Here is a 22,759-nt window from a genome sequence, read left to right as displayed (position 1 = left end):
CCTTTGCAGGGCCCGGCTCTACCATTAGGCGAGTGCAGAGGCCGCTTCAGGTGGTTGATTTTGAGTGTCAGGAGCGGTTGCCTAATTTATTGCTGCATTTGTGAGGGAGAAGTGCTTGTGGGATTTTCTGCCTGGGGTCCCCCAACCTCCAAAACTGAGGTGCGTGTGTGGCCCCTCCACCCCTTGCCCTTCCGATCCCACTGGGAGGGCAGCCAGAGGTGGGTGGGAGTGGGATGTCGAGGTGGTTTCTCTTGGGATCTGGGGCTGTGGGGCTGACCTGAGAAGCACGTTGGTCTTCGAAGTGTCAAGAGAGGCGGGAAGCTGTAGAGCTTCTTCTTGCAGACCTTTTGTGAAAGGGGAGTCGGTGTTGAGGCTCCTTCCCGCTGTGAAGCCATATCCTCTAGAAGCTGACTCGCACGCAGATCATAATGGGGAGGCTGTGATGTCACCTGTTGACTCAGGTGCCCTGCCCTCTCCAGAACTCTCCCCTGGCTGGCCAAGCGAGGAGGGGATGTGACTGGGATCCTGCCTCTGCTTCCATCCTGTGAAAAGCCGCTGCCAGTCAGAGCAGGCAGTAATAAGACAGTTGGGCCCTCTGCGTAAGGCAGCTTCCTTCAGTGGGCAGAGCACCTGCCTGGCATGCAGAAGGTCCCAGTTTCAATCCCCAGGTAGTGCTGTCCCCTGTCAGAAACCCTGGACAGTCGCTGCCAGTCCGTGCTGACAATACTGAGGGAGATGGGCCATGGGCCTGAATCCACAATTCGTTTATTTAATATGGGTTGCAGTCAATTAAGTCCTACTTGGAGTGCACCGGTTGGAATTAAGTTAATCATGTGCATAGGCTTCAGTGGGTCTACTCAGAGTTGTTGTTGTTATTTACTTATACCCCACACATCTGTCCGGGCATCTCTCCAGCCATTCTGGGCGACTTCCAGTAGAATATTAAAAACACAATAAAACATCAGTCATTAAAAACTTCCCTAAAAAGGGCTGCCTTCAGATGTCTTCTCAAAGTTAGATAGTTGTTTATTTCCTTGACATCCACAGGGCAGGTGCCACTACCGAGAAGGCCCTCTGCCTGGTTCCCTGTAATCTCTTTTCTCGCAGAGAGGAAACCACCAGAAGGCCCTCAGAGCTGGACCTCAGTGGCCGGGCTGAATGATGGGAGAAGCTCCTTCAGGTATACTGGGCCGAGGCTGTTTAGAGTAAGGTTGGCATTGGGTACAAAATGGCAGTGGTCATCCCCTCATGCAATCAAGAAGGGTTTCCTGTTTTCGCTCACCATTGATGCTGTACCTTTATGCTTTAACAGGCTAAGCAGATGGTGACAGTCCTTTGCCCTCTAGGAGCTTACAGTCTGACGTTTTAACAGCCGATGGAGAGAGAGAGAGAGGAAGGACAGAAGAGGCCAGAGGAGTGGCAGTGAGGAAAATAAATTACACCTCCCTAGGCTTCAGGCAAGGATGAAGGTTTATGCCAAAAACACTTGGGGGGGGCACTTTAAGAGAGCTCCATTTCCGAAATCCAATATGTCCATTAGGTATGAGTGAATTGGTCCATTTTGAGTCATCTGCGTTTTGCATTTTCCCTGCCTTTAGCTCAGTTCTCTCCATCGGTTGCGATGGCTTCTCCCTGCAGGAAATCTTGTATTTTGAAGCACGGCTTTTTGTGCTGATCGCACTCCTGCCTGCCTGTCCCAATGTCCCCCACGGTATGCCAAACAACCCGTTCAGACTCCTCGCCCCCGCTGTGTAGCAAGCACAACAAATGTCAAAGAAAAGCCTTTCTAGTTCTGCGGTTCCAGTCTATACGCTCTGCCATAGCTGAAGGCCGCTATCGACAGATCCCCTATGAAGAGAGCATTTGCCCATGTGCAGGGGGAATGCGCCTGAAGATTTACTTGGCTACTTACTGGTTTTCCGATCTGTGAGGATTCATGAGCAGCCTTGTTCAAAGATTTAAATCTCCCAGTTGAGAAATCAACTGGATACAACTGGGTATCTGATCAACTTTTAATTAGGGAGCAGGTCACTCTACAGGTCTGAAAAGGCGGCCTGTGCTGCCTTTAGAGTGGCAATTTTAAGGAGAAAAGTTTGTGGGGATGATCAGTGAAATTCTTCAGGGGAGCAAACTCTTATCTGATGGAATGTCTGGCTTTCATGATTATTTTAACTGCATACTGTGATTTATTCTGTTTTATGCATTTTGGGTTTCTGCAATGGTTTCAGCCACACAGATAAATAATATTCGTATTTGCATCTGTGTGGTTGTTTTTTTTAAGTCCTCATGGAAATTTGTCTGCATTTCAGTGCAAATGTCTCCTAACAGACACATTTTTCTTTGCAGTTTTGCCTAATCTGCCTAGTATTTCAAGGCATAAATATTTGTATTTCCCCAGATGTTATCTTCACAAACATACACATTTTCATACATGCTTTATCCTAGTACAATGGTACCTCGGGTTACAAACACCTCGGGTTACAAACACTTTGGGTTACAGACTCCGCTAACCCGGAAGTAGTACCTTGAGTTAAGAACTTTACCTCAGGATGAGAACAGAAATCACGCGGGGGTGGCGGTGGGAGGCCCCATTAGCTAAAGTGGTACCTCAGGTTAAGAGCAGTTTCAGGTTAAGAATGGACCTCCAGAACGAATTAAGTTCATAACCAGAGGTACCACTGTATATGCATTTTTGTTCCCATTGGTTGGCTGGATAAATGCACCGCAACATTCAGAGAAGTGCAGATTTTGAAGGATGGTTGATTCAGCTCACTTCTGGTTTCAGAAAGCGCAGGTTTGCTAGACTCTCCTTTAAATGCAAACTGAGTCAAATTTCTCTCTCCTGTCTCAAATATCCTTGTGTAGACGGCAATGCTGCAATATGGCTCACCGTGTGCAGCTAGTTTGATCTCCATGCAAACAGAGGTTTGCATAATGACTTAATCACTCCACTACCTATTTTCTTATTTTGCATACTTTATTAATTACTGTCTCCTCCAGGGCGTTCAGCTTATCATTATGTGCCTTTCCTCCTTTGCAGATCAACATAAGTGAACAACAGCAAAGATCGTGCTGTCATAAGCAGCTGCTTCAGTTGGATCGGTCCTGAATTCGAGGACTGGACCCGGCTTTTGCCCTGATCTGAATTTAACCCCTGATTAACCCCTGTAGTGAGGATGCCTGTCTCTCTTCTCCCCACCCCCATTACATTCTTACACCAGTGGAGCTTTCAAGGTGTACCCAAACAACCTGGGATGTTCTGGGGCTCCCTCAACCCAATCTTGCCGAATTCTGGCTTGACCCAAATCAGTCTGATTTGGTTCAGGATCCAGGATTCAACCAGATTTGGTACATAGTAACCTCCCTGGGACTTGTGGGTATAGGACAGTAAACAAATTTAAATATTAATATCATCATCAACAACAACAACACAACATAGTCCCACTAAATTCCTTTTTAAACCAGCACTGTGATAATCAGAGGAAGAGGAATATGTTATACCCCAGATGTGTTTTATAACAAACCGACCAGAGCCCTAATTAAACACCAACCTCGCCCTCAGATTGAGTCTGGGTTGGGTTGGGTGGTCCCAGGTCCAGCCCAGGTCCCAGTGATTTGGGGGTCTGGATCAGGCCCCTGGATCAGGTCTGTTCTGCATGTGCAGCCCTATTATTTATATTCCACTCATATAAGGGGTATAACATTAACTGGGCAAAGTTTGTTTAGGTTGTTTGTCATATTAACCCCAGAATACTCAAATGTGTATCGTGTGTGTGTGTGTGTGTGTGTGTGTGTGATTTTCATTTTCATTTAACTACATTGTTTTCTCTCTGTGTATCTCTGTCAATTCACTATTGAATTTTTATTTTTAAAGGGAATATCATACTCAGCTCTTCAGCCAAAACAGCTTACAGATTTATTTATTTTTAACCTACAGTCCTTGCCTTCAGGCTTACAATCTAAGAAGGCATGACGCATAAGGAAGAAGGGAAGAGGAGGGCAGAGGAAAACGAGCGAATGCATGAGAAGGACACATGGGACTAACTGCATATCCTTGATGCAAAGACAGCAGCCATGTCTGAATAGCTGCTGTGGGCTGATTTTTTTAATCACCTCTCTATTTTTTGCTTCTTTTCTCACACACACCTCCACCTCCCTTGCTGCTCCTGGTGTCCCCCCCCCATGGCAATGGCAGTTAAGAGCCATTTTGAGACACTCTATCCTGAAACCCTGGCTCGAGAGATACACACATCAGTGACAGGAGGCGCGAGAGGGGAAGGAGCTCCCGTTCCGTTGAAACACGTCCCCGTCTCTGCCTAATACGGGGAGGCTCCGTAATTACAAACATAAGGAGATCAAAGAGGGCTGTCCCCCGGGATTCTTCCCTTTCAAGATTAAAGACGCACTTTCAGGCTCGCTGTATATATTTTGACACACATTATTAAAGCATAAGCCCCCAACCTTTCTCCCTCCCAGACTTTGCATTTGTAGTTTCACACACCCCCCCTCTCCACCTCTCTTGGTGGCTAATTATTACCACAATCGTCCCCACCCCCCTCCGTCGTGTATTCAAAGTATTAATTTGGGTTTTAAAAATACCAGCTGCTGGTTGTGTTGTTGGGCATGTACCGTTCTGGCTTTTATCTTCCGTTGTGGTAAAAGAGGAGAGCAAGCACTGAGTTCAGGTGCTAGACTGTACAGTAAAGAGCAATGACTTTCCTTAGACTCGTTCTCTCTTGAAATGTCTCCTTTTTTGAAGCCCTATCTACTTAACATCCTGTGCTCAAACTGGAGATGCAACACTAAGCATGACAGTCAAAGCGCTGGGAAGCCTTGTAGGCCCTTTGGGGATATGCTGCAGCATAAATCCATGTTTAACATGGCACAACATGAGGGCTAGCAGCTCCCTCCATTTGAGAATGGGAAGCAAGGGGTTACATCTTGTTCTAGTCCCGCTCAGAGCAGACCCATTGAACTTAACTGGCAAACTGAGATTCAGTAATTTCAGTGCGTCAACAGGATACCACCCAAAAAGTTTGGGCAGTGGTTTTGAATTTGGAACCATCTTATCTAAACGGAAGCCAGACAGATACTCTACTCATAGGGAGGAAACCCAGATGGCAGCTTGAAGGACTGAGCCAGGGCAGATAAATTAATGGTGGACCCTGTCAAGTGGTTTGACCCAAGGAGCTGTCCAACGCTACCAGGTGCTGATTCCATCCCTGATTCCTAACCAGCTAGTGTTGCATTGGGGTTCAGCCTGCAAAACTTTTGTTCTAGAAGGCAAATGAGTACTGGAGTCTGAAAAGCAGTCAAATCTGCATTCTGCTCTGCCCTGGATCTCCTCCTCCTCCTGATTCCATCCAGTTTCCAACAGAGACCCAGCAGACTGTGCCAGGCTCCTCCCCTGAGCCCACATGGTTCTATCTTGGCTCTGCCCTAACCTGGGCTCCGCCTCTCGCAGCTGTATGTCAAATTTGGGGGAGGGGCCAAAGGCCAAAGGTCACCGGTTCCATCCCTGGACCCTCCAGTTAAGAGAAAGGTTGTCTGTCCAGAATTTGAAATGTTGCACTCAAGGGAGGAGAAAGGTTGATGGGAAGGCTACTGTTGAGTTGTGGCTACTGCTAGACCTCCTCAAAGCAGACTCTCTGAAGTTACCATATTTTTCGCTCTATAAGATGCACCAGACCATAAGACGCACCTAGTTTTTGGAGGAGGGAAACAAGAAAAAAAATATTCCAAATCCCAGAAGCCAGAACAGCAAGAGGGATCGCTGCGCAGCGAAAGCAACGATCCCTCTTGCTGTTCTGGCTTCTGGGATAGCTGCAGAGCCTGCATTAGCTCCATAAGACACACACACATGTCTCCTTTCTTTTTAGGAGGGGAAAAGTGAGTCTTATAGAGCCAAAATACGGTAATCATCATGACTAACTTGCCATGCGGGGAGGAGCAAGCCAAGGAAGGACCGCCCTCCGCCTCCTTCTCCCAGCGGTATCTCCCACTGGATGCGACCCCAATGTGGGGGTCAACCTGCTGCCCCTGCTCCAGTTGGTCTGGCTGGCAGAGGCAGTGTGCCTCTGAATGGCAGTTGCCGAGAAATGCAAGTCAGTAGAGCTCTGTTGCATGCAGGTCCTGCTTGCAGGGTTCCTAGAGGCATTTAGTCTGCCACTATGAAAATAGGAGGGGCCTTTGGTCTGATCCAGCGGGGCTGCTCTTATGAATAACAGTGAGAGGAGGCTGCTGCCTTCACACCCCACCTGGAGGCTTCCTGGAGCCATCTGATTGGCCACTGTGGGGATACAGGCTGTTGGGACTAGACGGGCCTTTGGCTTGATCCAGCAGGGTTCTTCCTATGTTCTCACGTTGCCAGGTGGCCTCAAATTATTCCATTGTTTCAAACTCAATTTCAGCACAGTTCCAGGTGCTATTCCTTTTATTCAAATGTCTCCAACCTGCACTCTTTTGCGATAAACCAATATCCACTTTATTGCCAGGACTGTAATAGGACAATTAGCAAACCAATATTGCCAGGGAAATAAAATAACAGGGCTTTGTCTTTGTCTTTTTGCATTTTTATAGCATACAAATATTTGTGGCGCGCGAACACACCTGCCCCTCCCCCCTAAAAAACCCCCTCAGCTAAATTGCCCTATTAATGAAGCTACCATCTTCGCTTCTAGCCAAATTGCCTGCTAATGGGACCTGTTTTTATATACCCCTTCCCCATATTTCTAATTTGCTCTTTTATAAGTCTCACTTGGACGATTTCAGTTTTATGAAGTTCTTGGCAAGGGGAGGGAGAACAAAGCCTCTGCCTTTTTTCTTTTTTGCCTTTTTTTGATAGACGCTGAGCGGATATGTGGAATACAATCTCAAAACTGGTCCACTTGAGATGAAATGCATGGAAGCAGACCCTCGTGTGTCCAATGAATACCAGCCTCTGGCAATGCCCACCGATCTGCCACATTATCTGCTGGCAACTGGAAGCATGAGTTGTACAGTATAATGTGCCATTTTTGCAGCTCCCTTTTCAGACATTGTCTTGCTGGCCTGCCTGACAACAGAAGTCATCTGGGCCAGATGATCCCGCCTCTCCAACTCCATGGGCTGTTCTGGGGGTTCGTCAAATCTCCCAAGCAGCTCCAAGGGGGGCACAAGGGAAGGACAGGGGAGAGAGTCATGTGCTAGCAGGTTGTGTTGCACTGGCTTCCATTAGTGCAGCAACTTAGTTGACTCTGGGTTGCGTCCAGTGCTACTCTTACCCAGAACCAACCCACTGAAATCAACAGACCCAAGTTAGCCATGTCCATGCGTTTCAATGGGTCTACTCTGAGTAGGATTAGCATTTGGTGCAAGCTATAAGGTTGTGTCCAGTGCTAATCCTCGCCCTGTTTTTTGGTGGTGATATTTAATTGGAAGTTTTTAGACCCTTTCAAACTGCATTCTCCATTGTCGCAACTTGCCCTGGGACAGGCCTCAAAGTGGAAGGCGGGTAACAATTTAAGAGAATAATGACACTTGGGGTTTCATTTTTTCAAAAGGGTGCAAGCAGCCTGTTGTGTGGACGCCACTTACAGGGTAGGAGGGATGGTTTTCAGAGAGGTCAACCAAAGCCAAAAGTAGGGTGGTGTCATGGGCAGATCGGACACTGAGGAACAGTGGGAAGAACCAGCTGAGGAAGCCCCAAGGGAAGAAGGCTCGGAGCCCAGGAAGTGGTGGTGGGACAACAGGGAGTCCCGGAGAAGACTGGGAAGAGGAGGTGTTGGAAGCTGAGGAGGTAGCAGGGCTTTGTGAGCTGGGAGAGTCCAGAATCAGAGGCGGACATGAAGCAGGGGAGTTGGAGAAGGAGGCAAAGAGGCAGAGATGAGTCAGGCTGGTGAAGAGTCAAGGGTGTCTCCCCCTCCTGCTGTGACAAGCTCCTACCCCTCTGTCTCCCTCGGACCACTCCTCATTGCCCCACTACCTCTGGTGGTTCCCCAGCTGGTTGCTCCCAGCATTCTCCTGCGCCCAACCAGTAGAGGTGAGGTGGGCGTTGCTAGGGTCGGTTGTCCTCCCCCCGCACCCTGCTTTTCTATCTAACCCGGGATTCTCCTGGTGCCACCCCTGGAGATCCCTCAAGGGCTCTGATTACCTCCTTGTCCTCTGCGCTTCTTCCTCCGCTTGCCAGCGCCGCCCGCTAAGACCCCCTTGGAGTTTACCTTCGAGATGGAGTGGGACATGGGGAGTGGGTTTCTGACGGAGTGCTGAGTGGGCCCGGGCGGCCTCGCCTCTGCGCCGGCTTCCTGGCCATAAGCAGGACCCTCCTCACACCCTCCTTCCTCCTGGGCCGAGCTCCCCTCCAGCGAAACCTCGCTGCCTCCCGCCCTCGGGCCTGCAGCCTCCAGCGGGGTCCTTTCCGGAGACGGTCTCTGGGCTCGGCCAGTCCCTGTAACCGGGTCTCCTTTAACTGGGTTTGTCTCAAGGTCCCCCAAATTCATTCGGGAGGGACCCTGGAGGCCCAAGGCCTCCGCTTCCTCATTGCTGCTCAGTTCAAAGTTGCTGACTGTCTCCGCGATGGGCTCCAGTCTGATGGCCATCTCTTCCGACCTCAGCGGAGGCTGCGGCCTGCTTTCCTCAGCGCCCACACCCTCGCCTTGTTCGCTTGGAAGACAGAAGATTGATCGCTTGCTGGGGAGCTCCATGGCCGATGCCCATCTGTGCTCCGGACAGTGGCTGTGGAAACAACCAAAGAGGAACTGCAAGTTTAGATAGCAATGGAGCCAATGCGGAAGAGACCCCGCCGTGAAGCTCACTGGAGTGGCCTTGGGGCAATCCCTGCCTCAGCGTGGGGCCTACCCTACAGGGTTGTTGTGGCAATAAAATGGGGAGGGGGAGAGAACCATGCCTGCCACCTTGAGTTCCTTGGAGGAAAAGATGGGCTATAAATCTAATCCATTACCAAGCAACCAACCCTCACTGCCTAGAGATGGATGGGTCTGTCAATTTCGCTTCTCTGTCTCCTCAATTTTCAAATCTTAAACCCAGTTCTCCACATTTCTGTGCCAATCTGAGATGTGTGTGTGTGTGTTTTTTAATCCTTCTAAAATCGCACCAACATTTTAAGGAAAAGAATCTCCTAATAAGACACACCCACACCCATTTTTTTGCATGCAGGTTTGCCAAATAGACACATTTCTGTGAAGCCATTTTCCAAAATGTAATGTATTTTTATACTAATATACACATTCTAATGCGCACCTTACCCTGGTATATGCATTTTAGTATACATTGCTTGGCTAGAGAGCTGAATTGCAAAATTCAAAGTGTGAATTTTGAAGGATGCCTACGTTTCAGTTTGCAGCATTATTATTATTATTATTATTATTATTATTTCAATTTGTATACTGCCCTTCATCCATAGATCTCTGGGCATTTCACAACGTGTTGTTTGGAAAGTGTGAATCAGAGTTTGCCCTTAAATGTGAACTGAATAGAATCCCCCCCACCCCAATTCTGCCACATGCCATAATAGTATGTTAGTGGTAGATTTATACTCTGGCCACATTCACACCATATGTTTAAAGTGCAGTAATACCACTTTAAACAGCCCAAAGAATTCTGGGACATGTGTTTTGCACAGAGTGCTGAGAGTTGTTAGGAAACCTCCTATTCCCATGAAAGAACTACAGTTCCCAGAGTTCCCTGTGAAGAGGGATTGGTTGTTAGGCCACTCTGGGAATTGCAACTCCTGAAGGGAATAGGGCTCTCTCTAAACACTACACAACTAGATGGCCCAATGGTCTGACTCCCCAACAGCCTTCTGCGTTCCCATTTCCTAATGGAAGAGCCAAAGCTCAGTAGCAGAGTATCTGCTTTGCATGCAGAAGGTCCCGAGTTCAGTCCCTGGCATCTCCAGGTAGGGCTGGGAGAGACCCCTGCCTAAAACCCTGGAGAGCTGCTGCTGCCAGTCAGTGTAGACAGTACTGAGCTAAGCAAACCAATGGTCCAACTCAGGGTAAGGCAGCTTGCCTATGTGATAAATAAAGACCCAACCCAAACAGAAAGCAAAGTAACAGAAGCTCTAACCTTAACTTGGCACGCCCTAAGTGCTTTAATAAAGCATTTGTGGGTTTGTATTCCAGCCGAGCCATACGGAAGTCTAAAACCGGCCAAACTCCCTGCTTCCCAAGCAGGCTCGGGGTTTCGGAGACTCAGCGTGTGTTTTTTGCTCTGCGCTCAGGCGACACCAGCGTCTCAAGCGGCCCAGCCCTGGCACTCTGAGCATCTATAGGCAGCAAACTATTTTCCCTCTTCCTGGGCAGCTCAAAGGCAGGTCTCAGCATTATCAACAAGGGCCAGTCGCCTAGCAACTGCTGCTTAGGAACTGTTGCTAGAATTGTGAAGGATTTCCTGCATTAGTGAGCAGGCTTGATTTCTGCCCCGGGGACTGTGTGGTGCATGTGTCTGAGGGCTCCAGCTTTGCAGTGGCACAGTGGGCTCTTCTGAGTCCCGGCAGGCCTTTGCCCGGCCTCCCACAATGCCCTGGGTCAATGCGAGCCAGAGGCATTGTGGGAAATCAAAATGGCAGTCAGTACTGGGCCAGGGGATGGAACTAAAGGGAAAGTGAGGTGCCCACGGAGATGGAAGCACATAGGCCCTATCAGAACAGGGCTGGTGCTGGACATCATGAAAAGTCCTCACTGCCATGTGCCAGTGGTGTGCCAAGCTTGTTCCAAGGCGTCCCAATAAATTGCCGCAGGAAACATTGCACTATGGAATGCTGGGAGCAAAAGGCAGAATGACAGCAGGACTCCACAAATCTATACAACGATGCCCTTGGTCCATCAAACTCATTATTGTCTACTCTGACTGGCAGTGGCGCTGCAGGTGTTTCGGACAGGGCACCATTCCCAGCCCTACCTGGGGAAGCTCTGCCCTTCCCCATCCATCACTCATAATGAAAAACAGGCTACCTGCGGAAGCCTGAGTGGGCGGAGTCACTCCGGGGCCTGAAGGTTCTTCGCAGAGAAGGCTGCCACCTGCAGTTCAATGGGTCGCCACACGGGGCAGCTGTGCGTACATCCTGGCAACACCAAGGGCATTGGGAACCTGCTGGGTTTTGTACGGAGCTCTGTGCATGCCCCGTTGGCACAGGGTCGCAGTTCATGTCCTGCCCCCGTTCACATCAGCAGTGCACATTGAAAAGCTGCCACCTCAACAGCCAACTTGATGTGATTGTGCACAAGCTCATAGCAAGATTCCTTTGGTGTGAGGTCTCCATGGTCAAACTCTGGAATTTGCTCCTATGGAAGGTAGTGACGGCCACCAACTGGGATGGCTTAAGAAGAGGATTTGGGCTCCCCCATTCTTACCTTTTGCCCTGTGCTTTTTAGGAACAGGTCCATGTTTTAAAGCAGGGGTTGGCAACCTAAGGCCCAGGGGCCACAAGTGGCCCATGGGGATCGTTTAACCAACCCACGAGCTGCCCCCAAACCAAGCCGCCCACTCGGTGAGTCCCCATACGCTGCGATAAACTGGCGCAGCGTGGCATAGGGACTCGCTTTTGCAGTGCCGGAAATCGCATCTGCGCAGATGAAAACACCGGAAATTGTGGGCCCACAGAGGGATCTCTGCTGGAGTGAACCGTCCCAGGCAAGGTAAACCTTGCCGACCCTTGTTTTAAGGCACTGTGTCCCAGCGCTTCCTCCCCTGACCCCGCCTCCCCCATGAAAACCCACTCTTTAATACTGAATTGGAGCAAATGACAATTAGGGCTTTCCACGGAATTGCCATTTCCTCCAATTCAGCAGTAAAGAACAAGTTTTCACCAGGGCAAAAAAAACAACAACAAAACACCAGCACACAGATATGGACCTGGAAAGTGGAAGATGGGGGAGGGGGGTCTCTACCTCTCCACATGTGGAAAAATGATAGGACATATGATATAAATATGGTAAAGGGCCTTATGGGTATTTTCATTGTCTTCCTCTCTTCTCTTTTTTCCTCTGGTATCATTATCATTATCATTATCATTATTATTATTATTATTATTATTATTATTATTATTCCTGTTTTGTAGATTAGTCTAATTCTTACTGTATTTTATTTTTTAAAACAAATCCAATAATTTTTTTAAAAAGAAAGCCCAGACCTGTTACCTGAGCAAAAGTAAGTGTGGATGAGCTCTTAGTCAAATTCATGGAGACTCTCCAATGGCTACTAGCCACAATGGCTATGTTGAACCTTCAATGTCGGAGGCAGATTGTCTCTGAGTAATACCAGTTGCTGGAACTGCAGGTGGGGTGAGGGCTGCTGAAGTCAGGTCCTACTCGCAGACTTTCCACTGGGACACCTAGTTGACCACCACAGGAAGAGGATGCTGGACTAGATGAGCCTTTGGCCTTATTCCAAAGAGCTTAAGTCCTTCCTCTGACTGCAATATGTGGCAAGTCTTCTTCCGGATGACCTGTTTATTGAGCATTCATCCTGATTCCCTTGCACATTGCTTACGCAGAGGTTAGACAACGGTATTGATGGAGCATTCTCTCTTATTGGTTTCTGGGGAATTCATAGCTGATTTGTTTGTGGGACGGTGATCCCATAACCAGTGGCGTGGCGTGGGGGGTGCAGGGGGGCCGGCCGCACCGGGCGCAACATCTGGGGGGGGGCGCTCACACTCGCAGCTCTCTGCCCCTACCTGGCTCACTCACTCTCTCTCACTGCAGTGCTGGCTGTGCGAATCTGATCCGAGCCGCCGGGTCGCCGCCCACTGTGGAGGGGAGGGTGCCAGGCGTGCGGTGCGGTGTGGAGCGGAGAGAGAGCGAGGGACTATCTGGGGGAGGGACAGTGAGGCGGGGGGGGCGCAAATTACTTGCCTTGCCCCGGGTTAGGGGGCGCAAATTACTTGCCTTGCCCCGGGTGCTGACAACCCATGCTACGCCACTGCCCATAACAATTCTGATATGCTCTCTGGAGGGCAGGGTGTGGACCCAGAGCATTCCCCATCCTGTACTTAATGAGATCGTGTAACAATTCTGGGTCTACAAACTAGAGGAACAAGGAATGGCCCGAAACCACTTTCTTCTTCAAAGCCTCTGAAACAACGTCTAGGTCTCTGGAATTGCCTGGATCATGTGACCTTAGGACAAGTCCTCAAATGTCCAAATTCTCAACACCAAGGAAATGAATTATAAATTGTTGACCTAGGGTGCTGTAATCCCCTTTACTTCTGCAAACCCAAATTTCCAGTTATGCGCTTGTATGCGTAATGCCTCAGTTGGGGCCATGGGAGTGTGTTCCAAAGTCCTGCCTTAACAGCGTCACTGCAAGAGACCCTCTCAGTGCCCACTGAGACTGGTGATAATAATATTATAATATTAATTTATTATTTATACCCCACCCATCTGGCTGGGTTTCCCCAGCCACTTTGGGTGGCTTCCAGCAGGATATTAAAAACACGGTAAAAAGCATTAAAAACTTCTGTAAACGGGGCTGCCTTCAGATGTCTTCTAAAAGTCAGATAGTTGTTTATTTCTTTGAAATCTGGTGGGAGGGCGTTCCACAGGGTGGGCGCCACTACTGAGAAGGCCCACTGCCTGGTTCCCTGTAACCTCACTTCTCGCAATGAGGGAATTGCCAGAAGGCCCTTGGCGCTGGACCTCAGTGTCCGGGCAGAACAATGGGGGTGGAGATGCTCCTTCAGGTATACTGGTTAGAAAATATGGCAGGGAGACCAACAGCCTAATGCTAGGCTTGTCCCCATCTTCCTTCTTGTTGGGTTCTACAAGTGGCAATGCTGAGACTAAGGAGCACACAGGGAGGGCTACCCTCTGGGCTGAATGCAACTAAGAAGACCAGCAGGTGGGGTCCAACTCAGGGCAGACTGAGGTTGGTCTAAGCACCAGCCTCCGCTAGGCCCACAAGCACTTTTGCAGAACTGCAGCTGGTATTACGCACACCAGGTTCACTGGCCTTTCTGGGTTGCAACCGAGCTTTTCAGATCATCATTTGTTCCTTCTCCTCTGAGCAGCAGCAGCTTAAAGCGCGGCTCAGGCAGAGCCTTTGAAATTGTAATGACACCTTTGATTTCCAATCCGCAGGCGGAGGCCAGGGCACCGGAGACCAGGAGCGAGGAGAGGGAAAGGGGGGAGGGAGAGTTTCGGGAGACAATGGTGGGCGTCCACCATTTCCAGAGGCGCCGCGCCGGGGATGAAAAATTATACGGTCCTCGACGCCAACGGAATGACAATGGCAGGGTGGCAGGGAGCGTTAGGGGAAAACACACCCGGGGAGGGCTGCAAAGTCCAGAGCTGTGGAGGCGATCGAAACAAACCTCGCTTGCTGCTTCCTTTTGGAAACTAGGCATCACTTTGGAAGTTTGCGAGAAACACACACATCCCAAATTAAGCATGCATGACAGACAGAAGATGAATTTTCAGCGGGGACCCTGGGAGTGCCCCATTGAAAGTCTGTAAGATGAGAATGGCTGGATCATGTCAATGGCCCGGCTAGTTTTCTCAGGGGCCAACCAGATGTCCATTGTGGGAAGCCTGATAGAGCTGTACATGAGTGCTGCGGCAACTCTGCCCGCTTGTGATTTCCAGCAGCTGGTATTCAGAGGCATGATGCCTCTGGCATTAGAGGCAGAACAATCATGGCTAGTAGCTACTGGTAGCATAGCTGTCAACTTTCCCCTTTTCTTGCGAGGAATCCTATTCGGAATAAGGGAATTTCCCTTTAAAAAAGGGAAACGTTGACAGCTATGACTGGTAGCTCCATGAATTTATCTAATCCTCTTTTGAAGCCTTCCAAGTTGGTGGCCGTTTCTGCCTCCTGTGGGGGGGAGTTCCATAGTTTAACAATATGCTGCGTGAAGAAGGACTTTTATCTATTGCAAATCATCCAACAGCTTCATTGGATTTCTAGTGTTACGTGAGAGGGAGAAACACTCTTCTCTCTGCACAATCTGAAAGCGTGCTTTTCCTTGACCTGCTACTTTTCTAGGTGCAGGGATATTTGAAACATATAATCGTTGAGTAAGGGGAAAGGGCCATCAAGACCAGGACCCCGTTCTCGCAACGGCCAATCACAGGAAGCCGATGAGTGATTCCTGAGCGCAACAATTTTCTCACCACTTGCAATGCCTAGCAGGTGGAATTCAGAGCCCTACTGCCTTCAACAGGAAATGTAGAACATAGTTATAATGGCTGGTAGCCACTGGTAGTCTTCTCCTCCGTGGATTTGCCTAACTCTCTTTTAAAGTCAGTGAACTTGGTGGCCACTGCTGTCTCCTGCAGGAGCAAGTTCCATAATTTAACTAGGTGCTGCATGGAGAAGTCGTCGTTTTTGCCTGCCCCGAATCTCCCAGCATTCAACAGGGCAGACACTTGCCTGACACAGATGCCTTGGAGCCACGTCTCGATGGATTTGAAGTGGTACTCCATGTCCCCATAGGTGCTGGAGACAAACTTGTAGGAATCAAAGACTTGTGATTTGCCCCGTTTCCACCTGGCTCCTAGGCTACGCTCACCATACCCCAACCAGATTTCCACATGGACAATGTCGTGGGGCTGCCTTTTTCCTGCAGAGAGGGAAGGAGTACATCTTGGGAAACAGCCTTTGAAAACTGGTGTGTTTAGCTACATCTGGAAAGGGGTGAGGAAGAGGGGAGCCTTAATGCATCAGAATTCTGGCACTGGAGAATCCCCTCAGCGCCTGCCCTAGGAAGAAGAAGAAAGCAGATTCAGATGGTCCCATGAGGGGTGTGCATGTGCTGAAGGGTTCAGATGAAGACAGAAACCGGTGTCTGAATGGTGTGGCAAAACATTTTGAAGCCAAGATTTTGAGGCCATCAGGCACATTTGGAATTTTGAGGAAGTGCTGCTGGCGTTGGTCATGAAATGGCTGCCCTGGGCGACGCAGAACATCACAAAATGGCTGCCATGAGGGTATGGCATATTATAAAATGGCTGCTGGGGATGTGGTATATCACCAACATGGCACCTTTTGGGTGCAGCAGTGCCTGTGAGGCCTTCCCCTGGTACCCACAAAGATGTTCAGTGCTCCCCTCAACACCTTCGATTCCCTTGAAAAAGTACATAGAGCTGAAGAAGGAAGTTTGGAGAGCGACACTCTTTCCCACTTCGTTTTTCAACTCAGTGTGCTTTTCAAGGCTCGGATTAAGTCTACTGGATCTGGCTTTTGCCCAGTTCCCTTGGAAAAGCCAAGTGTGTGTGTGTGTGTGCTCCCGCTTGCTCAATTTCTTTTTCGGAGCAGGGACGTTGACCTGAGGGATGGGAGGGACAGAAGTGTTCAGATGGCACCTGCTGAAACATAGAAATGTGCCCATAGAAATCCCCCCCCTAAAAAAAACCCCAACGACAACTGGTGAGCTTGAGATAAGAAGAAAGGCAAAAGGATGGGAGGAATATTCAGAAAAGGACAGGAAGAGGAGTATGATGGACAGCACAGGCCACATTACGTTGTGTGTCAAAGTAAGTTCCTGAAATGAAGATGAGATCTCCTGGTTTCAGATATTCCTCGCTGGGTAATGTAATAGGAAGAGTGTCATACTGATAAGCTTGGTTTCCTAAGCCCATGCAGAAGCCAAACTCTTCTGTCAGGTCCCACATTACTCTCCGGATGAACCCGCAGCAGTCCAGGAAGAGCGGAGAGTTGTATTCTGGAGCTGGGGAAGAAATCGAAGCAAAGGTCAGCTGGAAAGTGGAGTCTTGTTGAAGCAAAATGGCAACCTCAAGCAGAGCGTCCGGAGGGAAAATGAGCAACAGGGAGCAGATGAGCAGACCAGGGACTCAGCTACGTTAGTCAAGAAACAGAATGCAACACCAGATGGCACCAGAGAGCAAAATAATTTCTAAGCGATTTTTCATAGCGTTTCCCCCCCCCCTTTCAATGATTTAATTTCTTTCTTATTTATAGTGTTTCTTTCCCTGCGTGTAGATTCACCCCAGCTAAGAAGAAATTCCAGCGTCCAGCAAGTTTCCCACAGGCATCTGGTCAGCCACTGTGAGAACAAGATGCTAGACTAGATGGGCCATTGGCCTCATCCAGCAGGGCTCTTTTGATGTCCTTACGAAAGAAAAGTGTTCGGACGGATTGCTTATTTCAGCAGTATTTTGGTGTCACAGGGAGTCTCCTACACCCTCGCTTTTCGAAAACAAAACAGCCTGGGAAAGCAAATGGCTCTTACTTCCAGCTTGATGGTATTTCTGTGCGTAAGGGACACCAATGTAACTCTTCGCCCGCTCGAGAAACTTCATCCGGAGTTGCCACTGGTCATCTGGATCCAGATTTCTGGGTACCGGCACTTTCTTCCGAGCGACCCTCCTGAGTTCCTCCTAGAACCAAAAGGAAGTGAGCGGGGAGTAAAATGGAAGCAAACTCACGATCTCTAGGACTTTGGGGCGCATTGCTGTACATGACATGGAAAGCCCCTTTAAAGCCTCTCTTCCTCCCTCTCCCTCTCTCATAAAGAACCCCAAGAAAGCACTGCTGGATCAGGCCAGAGGTCTTCCTTGCCGAACCTCCTGTTTCCCATAGCAGGCAATTGGCTGGCTCCAGGAACGAATCCTCTGTTAGAAACAACCGAACAGCCGCTTTGCTCCCTGTGAAATCCTGCCGATTTGAGAGAAAGAGGGAGGTGCATACACACACACAGTCCCCCTGGGATTACAAAAAAGGACCTGCCGCCACTGTCAGGACCGCACCAACTAAGCCGACATGAATCATGCATTGCAGGGGTTGGACTAGATGACCCTTGGAGTGCCTCTTCAAACTCTGCAATTCTGCAATTCTGCTGGACTCAAATGCCCATCAGCTCCAGCATTTGTGGCCAAGCATGGGAGTTGCACTTCAGAGATGCGAGTGGCGCTGTGGTCTAAACCACTGAGCCCTCTTGGGCTTGCTGATTTGAATCCCCGCAACAGATTGAGCTCCTGGTGCTCTGTCTCAGCTCCTGCCAACCTAGCAGTTTGAAAGCACACCAGTGCAAGTAGATAAATAGGTACCATTGTGGCAGGAAGGTAAAAAGTGTTTCTGTGCGCTCTGGTTTCCATCATGGTGTCCCGTTGTGCCAGAAGCGGTTTAGTCATGCTGGCGAAATGACCCGGAAAGCTGTCTGTGGACAAACGCCGGCTCCCCTCAGCCTGAAAGCGAGATGAGCGCCGCAACCCCATAGTTGCCTCCGACTGGACTTAACCATTCAGGGGTCCTTTACCTTTGCACTTCAGCAACATCTGGAGGTCTCAGACCTGGTAGGCCAAAATATATAGAGAGCAGCAGATTGTGGAAGGCTGGTCTGCACCAGGGGTGATGAACCTTTGCCCCTCCAGATGTTGTTGGACTCCCATCAGCACTGACCAGCAGGGCCAGTGATGATGGGACTTGTAGTCTAGCAACATCTGGAGGGCTACAGCTTCTCCACCTCAGTTCTGCACAGACTGGCAGTGGCTCTCCAGGGTTTCAGACATGCCTCTGCTTCCTCAGACCCAATTCTGTGCATTTCTGAAGAGCAATGAGAGACATCCTCTTGCATGAGCCCTTGCAAATGTCCACCAGCTGCTGCTTAACTCTGCCAATGTGAGTACAGGAGAAGGGGAAATCTCCTAAAAGGCCATCCAGGCTGGCAAATAAACTGATTTCAACAAAGGCCACAAGATGGCACTGTAGAGTCGTCTCCGTTTCCATCCCACCTGCTCTGCTCTTGCTAGAAAATACTGTATTCTTATGCTCACCCCCCCCTCCCCTTTTCCAAGCAAGTAAGGAGTCCAAGCATTCACTTGGGTTTGGTTGTTGGGGAAGGGGGTCTTTGGGGAGATTGTTGGTGCGTCCTAATATTTGTGTGTGTTTGCAAATATATAGGTTAAGCCAGTGCTTTTATTCTAAAAAAATGTTTAGGGGTACTCTCGTTTTCCTAAAGGCAAAGGTAAAGGGACCCCTGACCATTAGGTCCAGTCACGGACGACTCTGGGGTTGTGGTGCTCATCTCGCTCTATAGGCCGAGGGTGCCGGCGTACAGCTTCCGGGTCATGTGGCCAGCTTGACTAAGCCACTTCTGGCGAACCAGAGCAGCACACAGAAACGCCGTTTACCTTCCCGCCAGAGTGGTACCTATTTATCTACTTGCACTTGACATGCTTTCGAACTGCTAGGTTGACAGGAGCAGGGACCGAGCAACGGGAGCTCACCCCACTGCAGGGATTCGAACCGCCGACCTTCCTACTCATATTGAAATACTGCCCCTCAATGAGGCCAAACTCAGATTTACAAAATGATTAGGGGTGTGCATCCCCCCCCCAAAAAAAAGCACTGGGTTAAGCAGAGGCAAGAAGCCCAAACTCTCCAAAAGACTATAAAAGTCCTCTGCTTCCACATCAAGATACCCAGGTGGATCCAGGTGGTCTGGAGGTCAAATTTAACTCTCTGTGTCTCACTCAGACTTAGGGATGGACAGATCGGTCCTTTTGGTTTCTCTCATTTTCCCAGTCTTCAATTCAGTTTGCCACATTTCCCTGTCAGTTTGAGACCTTTTTTTTAAGGCCTGACAAAATCCATCAGCATTTTATAGCACACATTTCTCCTCCCAACATGTGTATTTTTGCAAAGGAATTTCCCCCCAACTGAATGCATTTCATGTTATTTTCAGTAATAGATGCATATACGTGCACACTTCCTCCTAATATTAGATACCTATTGCCATGCCTTTGGCTGGAGAACTGCACCACAAAATTTGGAAACGGGTGAATCTCGAAGGATTGGCTGCATTTCGGCTCACGGAAGTGCAACGGAGAAGGGTTTTCTACTTAGACTAGACCCAGTGAATAGAACAGGCATGGCGTCAAATGAAGCTGAGTGTTGAAGGATTCATGACAGATAAAAGAAAGTACCTGGCTAAAGTGTGGAATTTGGCCACTGTGGGAATAGAATGCTAGACTAGATGGGCGATTTGCCTGATCTAGCAGCTTCTATTATGTCTAACTTGAATTAATTAATTTCAGTAAAACTTACTAGGAGACAGCCTCAGATTGCACCTGGGTTACCTCATCCATAGCTGGGAGTGAGGAGAAGGAGGTCTTCCTCTCTCTTCTGAGGGGGAATCTACTTGTTTAGAACTGTTCCCCAAATAGTCCTGCATCACAAAACCAGTTACCTAAGTACCGTATTTTTCGCTCCATAAGGCGCACCGGACCATAAGGCGCACCTAGTTTTTAGAGAGGGAAATCATGTCAGTCCCTTCTCGCTCCTGGGGAAAAGCTCGCAAGAGCTGCGCGGAGCTTGTGTGCGGCTCTTGGGGGCTTTTCCTGCCTGCCTCCCCCCCTGCATTCGCTCCATAAGACGCACACACATTTCCCCTTACTTTTTAGGAGGAAAAAGGTGTGTCTTATGGAGCGAAAAATACGGTATTTAGTTTACCTAACAATAGGAGGTGCCTGGTTGGAGCCAGCAGACAGGTTTGACCAACCTGTCTTTTCAGCCGGCCTTCTGGTCCCATTAACCTTCTCCTGTCTAACCACCAATCTGACAGAAATAATTCATTGGTGGTGTGTGTCTGTTGCTGCTCTGTTCCCCCTTCTCTCCTTGCCAGAGGATGAGCAGAGAGTGCATTTCTCAAAGACCCTCAATTCCTTTAAGGCTCAGGAATCAAGATGCAAAGACGAAATAATGCCTGGGAAATCACTGACAGTGGAGGTGCATATTCAACACACACACACACACACACACATCCTGGTAAGAACTATAAATCTGAGGCTTTGTTAAGGGCAAAACTGAGAAGGATCTAGCTGTAGTTTAGAGCTGGTAAAGACCAGCATTCCTCAACCTGGTGCTTCTCAGATGTTTTGGAATGACGATGAAGTTGCATTTCTGCACTCAAGTGTCACACAATGAGACAACGTTGTTCATCAGGGCCTTCAACACTTCTGGGGCCTGCATTTTCCTGGCCAGCACAGCTATCCATCATCCTTGATCATAACTGCTTATTACTGCACACTTTTCTGTTTAGAAGCACAGGAGCTGGAGGAAAGTTGGCAACTTTTACTTGGCTAAACCATGAAATCTGATGGCGGGGAGCGGGTCTAATTACCAGGGGCACAGATAAGATATACCTCCCTCAAGTTTAGAAGACAGATATATACCGTATCTAGTCCAACAGCCTTTGGGAAGATCACAAACACCTCACTAAATGCAGTTGCAAAAGCGAGAGTTTTCCCATTCTCCTAAACGAGATTAATCTACTTTAGTTGACCAGTAGGGGCCAGTTTCAGCAAGCAAGGGGTGATTTTAATAAGCAGGATTGGAAGTTAAGGGTCCCCCAATTTAATTATTATTTTTTAAAAGCTACTTTGCTTCTAGTGTGTTACAGTAAGAGGAATTAAGCTACTTTGCTTCTAGTGTGTTACAGAAAGCGGAAGATTGGCCTTCCATTCTACAAGGACAGAGAGATTTGCTAAACTGTTAAGCTGTGCACTAGCACAGTGAATTGACTGCACGCACCGTCCCATGAAATCTAGCCTCCAGATTACCCACTCCCTCCCTCGCTTCTCTTGAATTAGAGAGGCGCCTTTGTGCAGCCCCGTGTTAACAGCCCTGCCAGGGAGCTGTATATAACCTTGTTTGTAACCCTACTGCAGACTTGTCTTAAGAGAGCAAGGGGAGGGTGGTTCATTAAGCCGAATGGGGCAATACTCCACCAATCTCAGCCAACCCACACCTGCCTTTGCTTCTTATTTAACCAGTCCAGGGAACGGCACTGCCTGTCAACTTCCTCCTCCTGAGACTCCCTTTGTTAATCTCAGCAGGGAGGAGGAGGAGGACGGGAGGACAAAACTAGAACTCATTGGCTCTGCCTCTCATTGGCTCTGGCACCACCTACTGTCGGGCTCCCTGCCTTCTTCCCCAGTGTGCAACCAGCCACCACTGTGAGGAGCCCTGGGACAGAGTTAGTGGCAAGTGAGAAGGATACAACCCCCGAACCCAGAATCCCGTGTTTGAAGGTGACATGGGAGGGCGGAAGGCAAAACAAAAACATGATGCAGCCAGTTCCTGTCTTCTTGTTCTTCTCGCTGCCTGAATTCCTGGCAGCCACAGGTTAAAATCTCAGTAGCTCTGTTGATGTGGGAGTCACCTGCCAACCGCGGCTTCCTGGCATGCTACCCACACTCATATTCCTAGGGGGTGTAGCTTCATAGCAACCAGTACATAACATCTGATGCCTATATTCGCAACTGTGAGGGGAGGGGGAGCGAAGGCAGGGCGAAGTGGGGGGGGGGGAGGGGAGCCAGAAGAAAAGCAGACATCTGAGTCCCTACGCAAACCTTGTCTCCCCCCTCCAAAGCTCATCCTTAAGCAGTGGAGGCGTGTGCATTGGGGCAAATGGGGCAGCGCCCCACCAACGTCAGCCTGCCGCCAGCCAGCCTCCACCTGCCTGCCTTCTCTCTTAGATCCGGTCCACCTGCCTGCCATCTTCTTCCTCCTCAACCTCAATGTTGCCCCTTGCAGAATTCAGCAGGGGGAATTGGAGGACGGCTGCAAAACCAGAATCAGTTGGTTCTGCCTGCCAGTAAGAGCTGTTTGACCGTGGAATGGTCTCCCTCGGGAGGTTGCGGGCTCTCCTTCCTTGGAGGTTTTCAAGCAGAGGTTGGGCAGCCATCTGTCATGGATGCTTTAGCTGAGATTCTTGCATTGCAGGGGGTTGGACTAGATGACCCTTGGGGTCCCTTCCAGCTCTAAGATTCTGTGATTCTGGTCTCCTGTTCCAGCTGCA

General features: G+C 49.2%; 1 protein-coding gene and 1 long non-coding RNA gene across 6 annotated transcripts in view; one reads left to right on the top strand and one right to left on the bottom strand.

Moving 5' to 3' along the window:
* TTLL10 (tubulin tyrosine ligase like 10) overlaps positions 1–22,759 on the bottom strand; it is a 200,223-nt gene that overhangs the window by 25,814 nt on the left and 151,650 nt on the right. Inside the window, exons 3-6 of one of the 5 annotated variants that reach the window (XM_083453766.1) lie at positions 17,189–17,336; positions 16,460–16,666; positions 15,370–15,559; positions 8,132–8,712 (exon numbers count right to left, since the gene is read on the bottom strand). In XM_083453766.1, coding sequence (XP_083309892.1) covers positions 8,132–8,712; positions 15,370–15,559; positions 16,460–16,666; positions 17,189–17,336 — 1,126 coding nt within the window. Of the gene's footprint in view, positions 1–277; positions 432–8,131; positions 8,713–10,065; positions 10,315–15,369; positions 15,560–16,459; positions 16,667–17,188; positions 17,337–22,759 lie in introns of those variants that run through there. The other 4 variants (XM_083453769.1, XM_083453768.1, XM_083453767.1 and 1 more) reach the window with 4 other exon arrangements.
* LOC310683975 lies at positions 446–4,725 on the top strand. Its single transcript, XR_014514612.1, has 2 exons — positions 446–599; positions 3,041–4,725. It is a non-coding gene; the product is annotated as an uncharacterized lncRNA (long non-coding RNA).

The sequence above is a fragment of the Podarcis tiliguerta genome (genome assembly GCF_965153285.1).
Source record: "Podarcis tiliguerta genome assembly, chromosome: 8".
Classification (NCBI taxonomy): Eukaryota; Metazoa; Chordata; class Lepidosauria; order Squamata; family Lacertidae; genus Podarcis; species Podarcis tiliguerta.
Note: the sequence above shows the minus strand (reverse complement) of the source record. Positions and strands in the feature narration are given on the sequence as shown.